We start from the raw sequence: 14,578 nt of genomic DNA on the forward strand, positions 1-14,578 counted from the left end.
CCTGCAGCCCATGGAGGTCCACGGTGGAGCAGATGTCCACCTGCAGCCCGTGGAGGACCCCACGCCGGAGCAGGTAGATGCACCCGAAGGAAGCTGTGACCCTGTGGAGAGCCCATGCTGGAGCAGGCTCCTGGCAGGACCTGTGGACCTGTGGAGAGAGGAGCCCATGCTGGAGCAGGTTTGCTGGCAGGACTTGTGACCCCACGGGGGACCCACGCTGGAGCAGTCTGTTCCTGAAGGACTGCACCCCGTGGAAGGGACCCACGCTGGAGCAGTTTGTGAAGAACTGTAGCCCGTGGGAAGGACTTGCATTGGAGAAGTTCATGGAGGACTGTCTCCTGTGGGAGGGACCCCACGCTGGAGCAGGGGAAGAGCGTGAGGAGTCCTCCCCCCAAGGAGGAAGGAGCAGCAGAAATAACGTTGATGAACTGACCACAACCCCCATTCCCTGCCCACCTGTGCTGCTTGCATGGAGGAGACAGAGACAATTGGGAGTGAAGTTGAGCCCAGGAAGAAGGGAGGGGTGGGGGGAAGGTGTTTTAAGATTTAGTTTTTATTTCTCATTACCCTACTCTGATTTGATTGGCAATAAATTAAATCAATTTTCCCCAAGTTGAGTCTGTTTTGCCCATGACAGCAATTGGTGAGTGATCTCCCTGTCCTTATCTTGACCCACGAGCCTTTCATTACATTTTCTCTCCCCTGTCCAGTTGAGGAGGGGGAGTGATAGAGCGGCTTTGGTGGGCACCTGGCATCCAGCCAGGGTCAACCCACCACACCCTGACGTTACCACCAAATAAGGATGCCATCAAACTCTTAAGGCCTGCTCAGGATACAGCTCCACAGCTTCTTAAGCTGACCTAAGGTGCAGTGTGATATCACTGCCAACCAGACATGCTTCCTGATGTCCTTCTTTGTGCTGGTTCAGGAAGCTAACCAGATGAAAACCACCTAAAAGGAAACTTTTGGCTTTTTGCCAAATCAGTTCCCTGAACTGATTCTCTACCTGGTCACAAGTGTTGGTTCCTCTGCCTCGCAGACAAGACCATGAGGTCAGAACACAGGACTGCCCAGGCCTGGATTTAGACTGCTCTCAGCATTATAGCACACATATGCTCAAACCAGATTTAACCAAGTAAATTTGGGTACTAAAAGCAGTCCAGCTTCAACAGCATGATGATTTGGGTGCACTTACTTCCTCAGAGGGGAAGTCCTTAGAGTGAAAGGCAAGAAATGAAATTCTAAAAGGATCAGTCTTTTACTTCACATCTGCATTAATGACCTCGGCACAGAAAACAGCAATGCATTAGCGAAAGCTGCAGATGACAGAGTTGTATAAATCAAAGACATAACATCACACAAAAATAACTGATTTTGAAGAGGGCAAGAATAAATATGGGATGACACTTAGCTACAGAAAATGCAAAGTTACATGCTCAGAGATGACTATTAATTATTTCTAACTTAAGGTGTGATCTCTTAGAAGCAGCGGGATGAAAAAGCCATGAGATCACTAATGGATTACAAAATGAGCATGAGCCACCAATGTGATACAGTTGTGAAAGGCAGACACAATAACATAAATGCAGGAGACACAGGGAAATATTAATGCCATTGTACAAGCTGCTAGTGAATTTCTTCTTGTTCTTCTTGGAATTTTTTTTCAGTTTTGTCTATGTTCACATAAGAGCAACACAAGGGTGAAAAGCTGAACTTCATGGCTGGGCACTAAGCCAGTCCCTAAGTAAGAAATTAGTGACTCAAATGTGTGAATTGCCTTTTGTGTGGCATTTCTTCTACCTTAACCCTAATGAAACCCCAATTAAAGCGAACACAACAAAGTACTTTGCCATGACCAGTCTGGCAAGCAGTGTGTGATAACACGCAGCTAAGTCTACAGTGAAAGCTGTCCTTCCTGCAGATGGTAGGGACTAGAGGAAATATGAAAGCAGTCTGGCAAAATTTTTCTACAATGGTAATACTGACATAGGCAGAGTTGGAAACTCAGTCATCATCTGTATTAACAGATGAACAAGCATTAAAGACAAAAATTACTTTGCATTTCCATGCAACTTTACTTAGCCTTTAAAAGAAATTAGCTTGTCAAAAGCCACAGACGAACAAAACTGGAAACTGCTGGTTTTCTGCCATAAAAGTATCCATCGCTATCCAAACAAAACTCCAACTCTAGCTCCCCCATTGCAAGTAAGATGTGAACGATTTTGAATATTAAGGGGTGGGAATCAGTGCGTATTTGCATCCGTCTTCCCCTGCATAACTTCAACAAGCACCTGCGGAACATTTCAGTTTGAGAGTGACACAGACTCGGAACCTCAGGCAACCAAATCCAATGATGAACCATCTCCAACCCCCTGCATTTGCATTACACATACACGTTTGCATATATACACACATATATATAAATATATACACAGACATACACCTGCAGTTATAGACAAGCACACATTTAAATCCAGCAGTCCCTTGTTGGCATTTGTTCAGAAGGGGGACTCATCTTTGTTTAACGGCCCAACACCTCCCACCCCGCCGGCCCGGCGCGAGGCGCGCAGGCCGCCACCCGCCATGTCCCTCAGCCGTGCCCGGCCGGGGGCACGCCGCCCGCCATGTCCCTCAGCCGTGCCCGGCCGGGGGCACGCCGCCCGCCATGTCCCTCAGCCGTGCCCGGCCCGGCCCGGCCCCGCTCCGCTCCCTCCACTTCCCCTCCGGGGCCGCCCGGACATCACTCCACGACGCCTCCGGAAACGCGGGGGTCCCAGTACCTGGGTCCTCCCTCCGCCGCGGAACAGCTAGAGCCACTGCCTCATTAGAAATCCCCACCGCCGTTCTCCGGTGCACCTCGTCCACCCCTCAGCCTCTCCCCTCCCCGCGCCAGCCGGGCACCAAGACAGAACGCCCCCGCTCCCTCCCCCGTAGCGGTCGGCAGGACATTTTTAGTTTTCCTTTGCGGTCAGGCGCGCCGCGGGCAGCTCAGGAGGCGGAAGGGGCAGCGAAGGCCCCCTCGGGCGCCGGTTGACGTGTCGGTGGGGAGCGGCGGTGGCGGCGCTTGGGAGCATCATGTGAGTGACTGAGCGGCCCCGCGGCCCCCTGTTTCCCTTCTTCCCCCCACCCCCCCCAGCCCTAACCCGGTGCTTTCTCCCCGCTCTCCCCAGGTCGAAGGTCACCTTTAAAGTGACGCTCACCTCGGACCCGCGGCTGCCCTACAAAGTGTGAGTGCCGGGCCGGGCCGGGCCGGGCCGGGCCGGGCGGGTGCTGCGGTGTCGCTGCGTGACGCGAGGCGGCCGTGAAAACCGGCGGCAGCGCGAACATACGCGCTCCTGAGCCGCGTGGCTTTTAGTGGTCGTCCTGACGGGGCTTTCGCACGAGTGGAAAAGGCAGGTTTCTGCCCCCGTGTGAAACGAGAGGCGGTTTTCTGTTGTTAACGCACGCGTTTGGGCTTTTCTGCTTTGTTCTACTGCCATGCTTGTCTTTTTAGGCTTTGGTCTAGAGCTTAAATAGTACATGCACATCTTTGGTGAGAGTGTTACCGTTGGTAGAAGTGAAGTTTTAATTAGTAGTGTAATAGCAAATAAAGTTGCTTTTCAGTTTGTCTTAGCGGTCACATGTTTACTCACATTGTAATTTCAGGTTAAGTGTGCCTGAAAGTACACCTTTCACAGCTGTCTTGAAGTTTGCTGCAGAAGAAGTAAGTAGAAAGTGATGACGTTGGTATTTAGCTTTTTGAACGTTCCTGAAAGCAAAAGCTTTTTCATTGTAAAATACAATGGTTAATTCAGCACAAAGAATGCTCTTGTTAGATACATGTGGACACATTTGACACACAGCTTTACTGGTGTCAGTGGGGGCCTGCCAAAACTTTCAGAATCCTAAACTTAGCAATTCTTGCACAATTTACACATCAACAGCAGGTATTGACACACTTCCTGTTCTTCTTTGCAATTAAATTAAACCATTTTATATCAGTAACATAAAAATTTATGACAGTGAACATAATTAAAAGATAGTGCTATTGAATATTTAATATTTTAAATTGCTTATGTAGAATATCCAGAAAATTCTTTAGCATTGTTCAGGAAATTCTTAAACTCTTTTCACATTCAGTTCCAGTAATCTCTGACTTTGGAAGACATACAGTTTTTGATTTTAGAAGGTATTGAGATTAGGCATATGGGCTAGATTCAGAAAACAGACTTAAGTGAATAAGACGTGGATAATGCGTCCTTTGGCTTCTGGGTCTTTGATCTTTCGCATGGAATCCAAAACCAATAGGTGCCTAAATTGCCTATATAATGTATTTGAAGAGGTGCATCCTGTTTGTTTCAGATTAAGTGTACAAAGATTAAGAGATGTTCATCTGGGTGTAAACAGTAAAATAAAGTACTCAAAAGCATGATGGCTTCTTTCATCTAATCAGCAATCAGATTCAGCTGAGAGTCTGGTCTTGCAATTCCCCTTCTGTCTTTTTAGGAAAACTTCAGAAATTTTGGGTTATTGAAAATTTCATTTGTTCAAGCATTGGAATTGTAATTAAATAAATAAATAGGAAGGATAATGGATTCTGTGTCTTGCGTCTCCTTATGTTGCTAGTGTTATGCTACTATGTGACAGAAGTTCTTAGTGGAAACACTGCTTGGGGGGGGGTTGTGGATTGTTTGTTTTAACTTTATTTGAACAGAACATTATACAGAATAGTAAATGCTGTTAAAGGTATTTGCTGATTTAATTGCTTTTTTTACTATGGTTTTTTTCCCAGTTATTTTTAATCTGAACTAATGCAGCTGTGCCCACACAACCCATATATAGACACCTAGACTGAAAAGTCTAATAGACGAGTATGAGGGACCGGGAAAGATTGGAGTGGGACGGAGTAGTTGGAAACACCAAGAGTGAGGGGCCACTTCTGGTGGGAGAGTTGCCATCAAACCTGTTAACTTTACCTACTTGTGGAACCACAATGTTAGTCGGTGATAAGGTCCTCTGTGAAATGGATTTAGAGAAGAATTAGTTACTTAAATATTCACATTTAGCAAACCATTATTTTAGTCGATATGAGTATTTTGAGCATCCATCGGAGTTTTGCTGTTTGTCCTCAGACCACTCTGGGTCAGCACTGAAGCTTTTTACATCTCTGTGAGACCAGGCAGAACTAAATGCTTTGTAAACAGAGAGCAAAAAAGACTGTTAGATTCCTCCCCAGGAATGAAGCTCCTTTGATCCTTTGTGAACTGGCACTGAAAAGAATGAGAGAGAATTTTTGTCTTACATAAAAGTTCCTTGAACTGCATAGCTTAACATTAACTTATGCTGTATGTTGTGATTCAGATACCAGTTTCACAGTACCTTGTATGAAACATATAAGGAAAAGATCAAACTGTAGCCCTGGATTTTGGACAAAGTTTTTAGTTGGTCTCCAGAGGAAGTGCATTATCCTCTCAGTGATTAAAGCTCCTGGGGCAGGGAAGATTTAAGTTTAGGCTGTTTAGCCTTAGCAAGTTTCTGCTGAGTCGTTTTTCAGCGTCTTAAAAGTCTGGCCAAATCATAACCAGAATTCCCCTGGAACAGTAGAACTGTAGCCATGTTGTAGAATGGTCATCTTGTATGTCAAGTTTCAGTCACAGTGCTTTGTCAAAGGTCACAGTTTTTCCAAATAAAGTTTTCTGAATTACTTTCATTGCACAAAACAAAATGCGCTCCTCCTTTTTTTCGTTTCTTGGAAATAACTGAAATAAATAATAGATTTTTTTTCTGTCATGTCTAGCACATCACATGACGTGAAAGTTCATTGTACACAGTTCACGACTGGCAGAGCTGGAAATGAAAGAAAACTGGATCATTAAATGGGGAGGTCTCAGGAAGTCTCAGTCATTTGTAGCAGCCTCAGCCCTTCCCAGTATATACGTTTGGCAGGGATAATTTGGATAATGCAAATTTAACTCTTTCCTTAGTTTTTATTTTCTCTGTCTTACAGACTATATATAAAAAATGTAAATTGAAACGTATAGTATTGGAAACACTGCTGTCTTCAGTTTTTATCTATTTATAGTTCTTTGCACAATTGTCACAGTTTATTGTGACAGTGTTAATGTTCTCATTTGCAATGTGTGGTATCTATTGGGTTTTTTCCCTCATGTGTACATTTGCACAATACTTAGGAAAAAACTCTCTTACATTTGTGGAATTATTACTGAAATAGTCATCCATTTCCATTAAATAAAGTTAAATTTTATTCTTTCATAAACGCGTATATTTTTGAAACTATTCTTTTGTTATTCTAATGTTACTCTTGATAGATTGGTACTAAAATACTATGGTTTAATGCACTTATCTGCTCTTCATTGCACAAAAAGGAGACGAGCTTTTTACTGTAGAGGATTTTTGTCATGACTGTAAAAAGTGAGAAAGGGGTATAAATGTCAGTATACGATTGTCATCTTTTCCTTATACTTTGACTGTAGATATCGACAAATGTATTTCCTAGCATTGGAGAAATACCTTGTGTGGCAGCCTCAGTTATCAATTCATAAGGTTTTTAAAGCAAACAATCTCTTTAAAGTGTGAGTTTAGGGCTGGATGTTACCCAATTTGATTTCAAAGCAAGCCAGGGATTATCTACTGAATACAGAACTTTGCTGCTTGAGTATCTATTTGACTTTGTATCGCAGAAAGCTTGTATATTTTCAGCATGGGAAACATATGCTTAGCAGCCACGGGAAGAATTTTTGATTTAAGTAGTGAACCATATTGCACCAAATCATGTGTAATTATTTCTAACGGTAGTTTCCCTTTCTGTATTATGCTTGTGATGATTTTCATGTGCTGAGTATATAGCTGACAACTGTTGCTGTTTGGGCCAGTATTTTGGGCTAAGAAAACAAAGTGTTTTATGCTCTTCTAACACGGTACCATACGAAGCAATAAGAGAATCTTAACTAGTGCTTCACTGACTGGTTGCCACACAGTTCTCATGTGCACCTAGTGTATTGGCATGAGATAGATTCTCCTACTGAAAAGCAAAATGACACAAAATGAGTAGAGACATCCATCCTCCTGTGAATGACCCATCCCTTTCATGCATTGTTGTGTATCAGAAGAGACAGAGAAGAAATGAGAAGAGGCACTTAACATTCTAGAACTTACATTTTGGATTTTTTCCGATGATTTAGGAGGAAAGATCCATGGTATCACTTAGTTACAATGGAAACCTGCTTGTTGAAAAATAACTTAATACTTAAGTCAAACATGTATTTCCTGCTTGTTCAGGTTTTTTTGTGTTTTATTCCTTTACTTTTTAAATTGGAGATGCACTCATTCCAGGAGGCAGGACTTAATATGATTGACATTAATCCCACTGTTCAAACCTTATAAATTTATTTTCTCCTATTACGTAAAAAAAACCCCAACACAAAAATCAAACCTGTTAAAAGATTTCTCTTTAGACTGCTAAGTCAAGATTGTCAAAGTTAGTGAACTTGAGAATGAAGGCTTGCTTTCTTCAGCGTGTGTTGTGTATACATTAGCTGTTATAAGATGGCATATTATTTTTTACATTCTTACTGTTAAATATGTAGCTCCTATTTTATAAACTTCATTGTTCAAATCTTGCGCTGAAGACAAATTGTTACGTTCCTCATGGCCTTTCTACAATGACACTGGTATCTAGTCTTTTGCAGAAATTACTGTTTTCCTGTCACCTTGCAAGATGAGGAGGTGACATGATTTACCAGCTATGGATAAAAAGCTAAGAGAGAATAAGTTAACAAAAAAAAAAATCTGTGTATCTAGAGATAAAAAGAGCCAGTATATTAATAATTAAGTACTGTATTGAAGCATGGTTTTTGTGAGCTTTAGCTGTTGCTGTTAATGCGTAGTGTTTCTGCAAACCAAACCTGGAAATCTTAAGTTGAGCAATCAGAAAATGGGGAAAGCACAGCTAGTGAATGCCATTGAAAGGCATGGCTGAAGTGACTTGTTCAGCAGATGGGAGAGCTCTGCAGTTCTTCCAGGGAAGCGCTCAGTGTTAGCATTCATAGTTAGCTGCCCTTTTTCTTACGCAGTATAGAGAGGAGGATGAAGTGCTTTGTGAGGAGGTTTCACTGATACTTGCTCGTTGCTGAGACACCAGTCTTTTACCTTAGGGGTTGTTCATTGTGCTAAGTAAAGGAAGCCCAAGGAGCAACCTTTGGTTGTCAGACCAGCCAAGGAGCACTGATTGACTTGCACCCACCCTACCCTTTCTGTCCTGTGTGGTCCAACCACATTACATAGTGCAGGAGTTTTCTCTGGCCCTGCCTGCCTCCCTCTAGTCCTGAGAAATAATTATTTTTGGCTTCCCCATCTCAGTTCAGATCTTCTGAAATAGTTTGAAGCCTGTGTGCAATGCAACCCCACCTGAGTAGGGCTTTTCATATTGTAAAACTGACGGCGTGTGATGCACATGGAGGTGGGGTACCGTGGAGACGCATGGTGGTGATTGAGGGTACAAAGCCTGCTTAGGCTGGTGTCAGAAATCTGAGGAGGGAGCCAGATCTGATGCAGTGGTGTTAGTGCTTCCTTTTGTAAGCAAACCCTGGAGTGAACTCTTTTCTTGTAGCAGGGCAGTTGGAAAGCTCCCAACAGAGCCAGAGAGAAAGCTAAGAAATTGGTCAAAATTAACCAAGATTAGCTCAAGCTAATTCTTGTTTAACTCCTGTTAGACATAACAGGTATGCTTGTTAGAAGTTCACGTCCATACATGTTTCAGGTATTCCTTTATTTAGTATAATAAGAACTAATATTTCCTAACTTTGCAGATGTTTAACTTTTATATTTTATCCGATGGGTAATAATAATTGGATTTAATTAGTTTAGTACTGCAAATTTCGCATTCTGTATTGAGGTGTCTAATCAACTTTGACTTTAAACCTTTGTTTTGCTGTATATATAAATCTGAGGGGAATCTTTTCTCATAATTTTTTTGTACCTGAACCAGCTAAAATTATAATTGCTTTGAATATTCCCTGTATATTTTCTGCTTTAACTATGTATCTTATGTTATTTTGTCCTGCTCTTATTTCCTTTAGTTCAAAGTTCCTGCAGCAACAAGTGCCATTATAACAAATGGTAAGAATATAGTTCATATATATTTTTTAATACTTTTTGTATTGTACTTTCAGTGAAGGGGTATTGATGAAAGCAAAAGTGTCTTTTCTTTCACAACCTCTACAGATTGCAAAGTGAATTTAATAATATTGCAGCATTATATAAATTACTTATGCATGGGATGAAGGTATTAAACCACTAATATTATTAATTTGGTTGTGTCCAAATATATAGCTTGGATTTTCTGTGCTGAAGGTTTCTTGCTAGCTCCTGTGATAAGACTATTTTTGGTTATAGGAAATAGCTGCATGAAGACCTGATGTAATAATTATATCTGGTTGGTATATTACATTTTTTGAGCTGTAAGTTTAGCGTAGTAAATTGTAATATGTCTGTTTCATCTTCCCCTCTTTTTTCTCTTCTTTTTTTTTTTTTTCTTTTTTTCCTAGATGGTATAGGAATAAACCCTGCACAGACAGCAGGTAAGTTGTTATTTATGAAGCCCAGTATTAAAAACGTCAGTTATTTTTCTTTTAAACTAATGCATAGCACTCGGGGTTGATTTAAGTTTTGATTTCTTAAATGGGAGAAGCATTACCCGGTAGTTGGAAACTACAGTCAGTGTAGTGTGTAAAAGGTTAAATCCACAGAACTATTGTTCAGCATTTGTTTATTTAGGTCTGTGAAAAAATGAAGCACTTTGATCTTCAGAGCTTAGCTATTTAGTGTGCAGTTTAAAAGAGCAATACTGTATTACATGCTACTGAAATAACAAGTAATAGCTATATTTTTCCCCACTATACCTAGTTCAGTAGTATTTGCTATTTTAGCAGCACTTCTCATGAGATATGTTTAAAAAACAATACTCAGTTTTAGAGCAGGAACTCTAGGTGCTTTGGAAAGCATGTTTTCAAGAAGAGAGGATCTTCTTGCTGATACCCCTCTTGTTCTCACCAACGGATTCCATGTGAGAAATATCTGATTTCAGCTGTGGAGGCTTGCTATGAGACAAGAGTTTATATCTGTCACAGAAAAGTGTAGAGCTTTTCTGCATCACCTCCTGAAATACATGGGAACATAGTACAGATACTGAATTGTACTAATAGTGGTCTGTTGTCTGGAAGCAGGCTTCTGTGGACTTGTTCTTGAAAAGCTATACTTTTAAATTAATTTAGAAATTGTTACAGTAATCTAATCTCGAGCCATTTGAGACGAGAGTTAACGGTGGAGTATCTTGTTAAGGAAGAAATGTTCATACCTTTCTACCAAGAAATAATAAAAATGGCTTTGGTGCTTGTGGAACCCAGTCATCCAGTGAAAACTGTGAATCTAATTTTACTCCTGCTTGCAAATGTTGATGGAGACTTGCCGTTTCTCTTTTTTTTCTTTTTTTTTTGCATGAAATCTCTGCCAGGTCTCATTCATTTGTGCCCTCCTGTCTGCCAGTCATTATTGAAGATACCATACCTTTTTTTTCCCCAGACCTAAAGAGAGAATAAGAAAGCAAGGTATTAGCATACTTAGCTATGTAAGATAAATAGCATAAAGTAAATCCTTTCAGAGCACATAATAGTATCTGATGGTTAGAAGAACAGTTGCTTGACATTAGTTTGGGGAATTTCTTGGAGTTGTAAAAGGACCCATTTGAAAATGAAGATCAAGTGTTTGGCTTTCTGCTCCACTGGAGGTTTCTGTCCTCCCTGGGCTTGCCTTTAGGACACCTGGATTATGGTTTGACAGGTGTACTGCCTCAGGCAGACTCCTCAGCTGATGATGTCCTCATCATGATCCCATGACCAAGTGTATTAAAAACAGATAATAAAACTAATAGTTTAATTTAGCTACTAGATCATCACCTACATGTAAAGACACATTTTCACATGACCACTCAAGAATACTTAGGCAAAACAGGTAAAGTCAGTTACCTACATTAAGGTATACTTACGCTGTTTCTCTTCCTCGAAAGCATGCTTTCATTTTGTATTATGTAGCTCAAATTAGTTGTAGCTTAATCCTGCAAAGTAAATGTATTTAGGACTACTTGACTCCTGAATGAAAATACCCATATGGTAGTTCATCATGCTTGCAGCTATGCATATTGAATTCACATCTCCAATTGATTTGCTTTACCTCTCCTAAGTTCTTATAAATGTTGAGGAATTATTCAGTAGCAGTATAAGACACCATCTCATAATCAAGGATCAGGTAAATCAAAAGCATCTAGATAGAAAATGTTTTCCTTAATCTTATCTGCAAATGTAAGATTAGGCACATGGATTGCACATGGATTATTTTTTTTTTTAACATAGAAGGTGCCATTGCCCTGACAATGCTGTGTGATGTTGCTCTTAAAGTGGGGGGGGGGGGAAACCCAGCCTAAAAAAAAAACCCCTCCCCCCCAAAAAAACCCAACCAAAAAATGACCGACACCAAACTGAAGACCCAGACCAAAATCCCTCCTCCATTTACAAGTAAACATACATAATTTAGATATAACATTATGTTCAGCCTTACTATTGATATCTTAGAAACTTGGTAGGGTATAACATACTTTTTTTTTTTTTTCCTTCTTTTTTCTTTTTTTTTTTGCATATATTAAAGTTCCTGTAGATTGAACAGTTACTTTAGTCTTCAAAAAATTCCCAAAATAAGATGATCTAGGAATAAAATCTTAGTAATCCATGGGGATTTCAGAGGTTTTGTGCTGTTCCACTATTTCCCCACCTTTCTGAATAAAAGTACTGCTCAAGTATGACTTTCATACTCCCTACCTGATTCCATGGAGCAGGGGAAATGAAAGCTGAAAAAGCTAGGCTTAGCACTTAATTCCTGTATTGATTTCAGTTTTAAATCCTCGATAATTCTGGGAATAGTATGCCATAACTTTAATAAAACCACTGTGATATTAATGATGGAAACAGACCGAGAGGTGGGGTGAACTGCTGTCTGCATGAGATACAGCTGTGGCCTGTTCTAAAATTTTAGAGTTTTATGATGGCCATTGCAATATGGATACTTTTAATCTAGGTTAGTAAGCTTAGTTCTCTGGTTTGCTGGTGTGACAGGTTTGTGTTCAGTGGGTTTTGTAGATCTCTTCAGTATGTGGTCTTGGCAGATCTCTAAAACCAGAACATCTTCAGATAACACATTCTTTTGAACTGATTTTCTAATACTCTTTATGTTGAATAAGTAGAACGGTTTCGATCCTGATCCACGTGCTGGAAAAGTGAAGTTTGAAAAAGGGTAGCTTTGTTCCAATATGCTAATAGCTTGAACAAATGTTAAATATATTCATCTTTTTTATGAGAGCACTCTACATCCCTGAAATGGGGTACTTGGGAGAGAAATACAATTATTCTGTTTTTACAAGTCTGCGCAAAGATGAATAAGAATATGTAGATGTTATTAAAAAGTTCCATATAGTAATTAAATAATGCATCACTTTTTAGCAATGTGGTTTCATTTTCAAATGTTACATTTAATAGAAGAAAATAGCAACCTAAATGACAGTCCTGAACACATGCAGAAAATATTCTACATGTCTAAGTATTAGAAACTTCTAATTTTCATACTATGTCCTCTTGAAAAGAGTATAATGATTAAGACTATACAGCAATAAATACGGATTTTTTATGCTAAAATGAGACTGACTTATGCTTGGATATGTGGAGAGCCTTCCTAAAAGAAAAGTACAGTTGAAGTTCTGAAGTTAGAAGCAGATAAGTACTGAACCAAGGAGAGAATTAAAAATGAGTATATACATGAATGATCTCAAGTTAAAAAAAATAATTATGGAGAAGTAAAACTTCATTTCCTGGTCTTGAAATTATTGTGGCATATAAGTGAAATCAGACATTCAAGTATGGAACTGCAAAGTTTGAAAGGCCATAGCTTGCAAGTCTTATTAGATGACTTTGGGTCTAGTATTTTTATTTAAAAATAAGAGCTTTTTGGAGTAAGAGGGGTAAGATGAAATTCCATGGAAACATAAAAAATATATTTCTGGTATATTAGAGGAATTACTACAAAGATGTTAAAGACTGACCTAACATTGTTATCCTTTAAATGTGTATGCTTACTTAGGTAACATTTTATTTGGTTGGTTGGTAACACATTCTGTTTTGTTTGTTTGTTTAGGAAATGTATTTCTAAAGCATGGTTCAGATCTACGGATTATTCCCAGAGATCGAGTTGGGAGTCCTTAACATCTCCTGAAAGCTTTGGAATAAGTGACATTGCCATGCAGCAAAGGTCTATTTATTTTGGGACTCCAAAATGCAACTAATGAATTGGCCTTTTTTAAAGCTAGCAAAAATGACTTCCCAGGATTTGATTTTTTTTGAAACAGAGATAAAGTTTCATTTTATTGTTAAAATATATTAACTCATGGAGTGATTCTTCCCTGACTAGTAGAAGAATGGGCTGATTGCATGTTATGTTCCTGAAAGAAAGATGGACTTCTCTATAGGTGTTACTGACACCACAAGGGTAAACACACAGCCACGATCAATAGATATTTAAAATATTGGATATTGTTGTGCCTACTTTATGGAAGGGGGAACTGTGTTATGATTTTGGTACAAAGAAATTGTTCCTACTGAGTGCTAAAACTTTTTTTTTTCCTTTTTTTTTTCCTAAACTTACTTCCATGTTTAGAGGAACAGTTTTCATGTGGTTCAAGTATTAAGCTCAAACAGAAGGGAAATTTCAGGGGTTTATTACTCAGATAAGTAAATAACTGCCAAATGCTCCAAAGTAATTGTAAGATTTAATTGCTGCAAATATTTTAGATAAAGGAGAAAAAAGAGGTTTCTATGTGTTAGAACTTCATTTGACATATTGTGAAGTTAAATTAAATGCAGTTTCAGAGAATTTATGAGACCTAATCTCCTCACATGAAGTGCCATCAACTGAGCAGCATTGCAGTGTAATTTGGGAATGTGTAGGTACTGGTCAAATATGTCATTCCTTTTTCAGTAAACTAATATTGGTTCTTTCTAAAAGTCTTGTTTTGTTACTGCGTGTTACATGGGAAACAGCATAGAATTCACTGAAATGTTTGTGTTCAGCTTATATGCTTCTTGTTTATAAATTGCCGGGGGTAAACTATCAGTTGTGTATTTTAATTAGAGAAATTGCTGCTTTTCTTGAACTGGTAATCTACTTTGTGATTTAATATATTTGGCAAAATCTTACCCTATTGCATTTTTTTCTATCCTACTGAGTTTAACAGAAAGAACAATGGGCAATGTAGTGCCTGGTTAAATGAGTATTGTCACAAATACAACTGTCCTGTGCAATAATCGTGCTCTAGAAAGATGTTCAGATAATGTGTCAGTGCAGAGGTACAAAATGCCCTTGTGAATGCGTGTAAATTGAGTATATAGAGTGATACTTGACTATAAACATTTTCCAGCTCTAAGATGAATTGTAAAATTCTGAATTTTCCTTTATTTTAATAAACAATTGTATGAAAAAAGTG

General features: G+C 39.5%; 1 protein-coding gene across 1 annotated transcript; it reads left to right on the forward strand.

Moving 5' to 3' along the window:
• The first annotated feature begins 3,044 nt into the window (after positions 1-3,044).
• UFM1 (ubiquitin fold modifier 1) lies at positions 3,045-14,248 on the forward strand. Its single transcript, XM_050914974.1, has 6 exons — positions 3,045-3,077; positions 3,171-3,227; positions 3,646-3,703; positions 9,078-9,117; positions 9,546-9,578; positions 13,234-14,248. Coding segments are annotated over exons 1-6 (258 nt in total). The 5' UTR covers positions 3,045-3,075; the 3' UTR covers positions 13,302-14,248.
• Positions 14,249-14,578: the final 330 nt, after the last annotated feature.

This window comes from Gymnogyps californianus, chromosome 1, assembly GCF_018139145.2.
Source record: "Gymnogyps californianus isolate 813 chromosome 1, ASM1813914v2, whole genome shotgun sequence".
NCBI classification, from domain to species: Eukaryota; Metazoa; Chordata; class Aves; order Accipitriformes; family Cathartidae; genus Gymnogyps; species Gymnogyps californianus.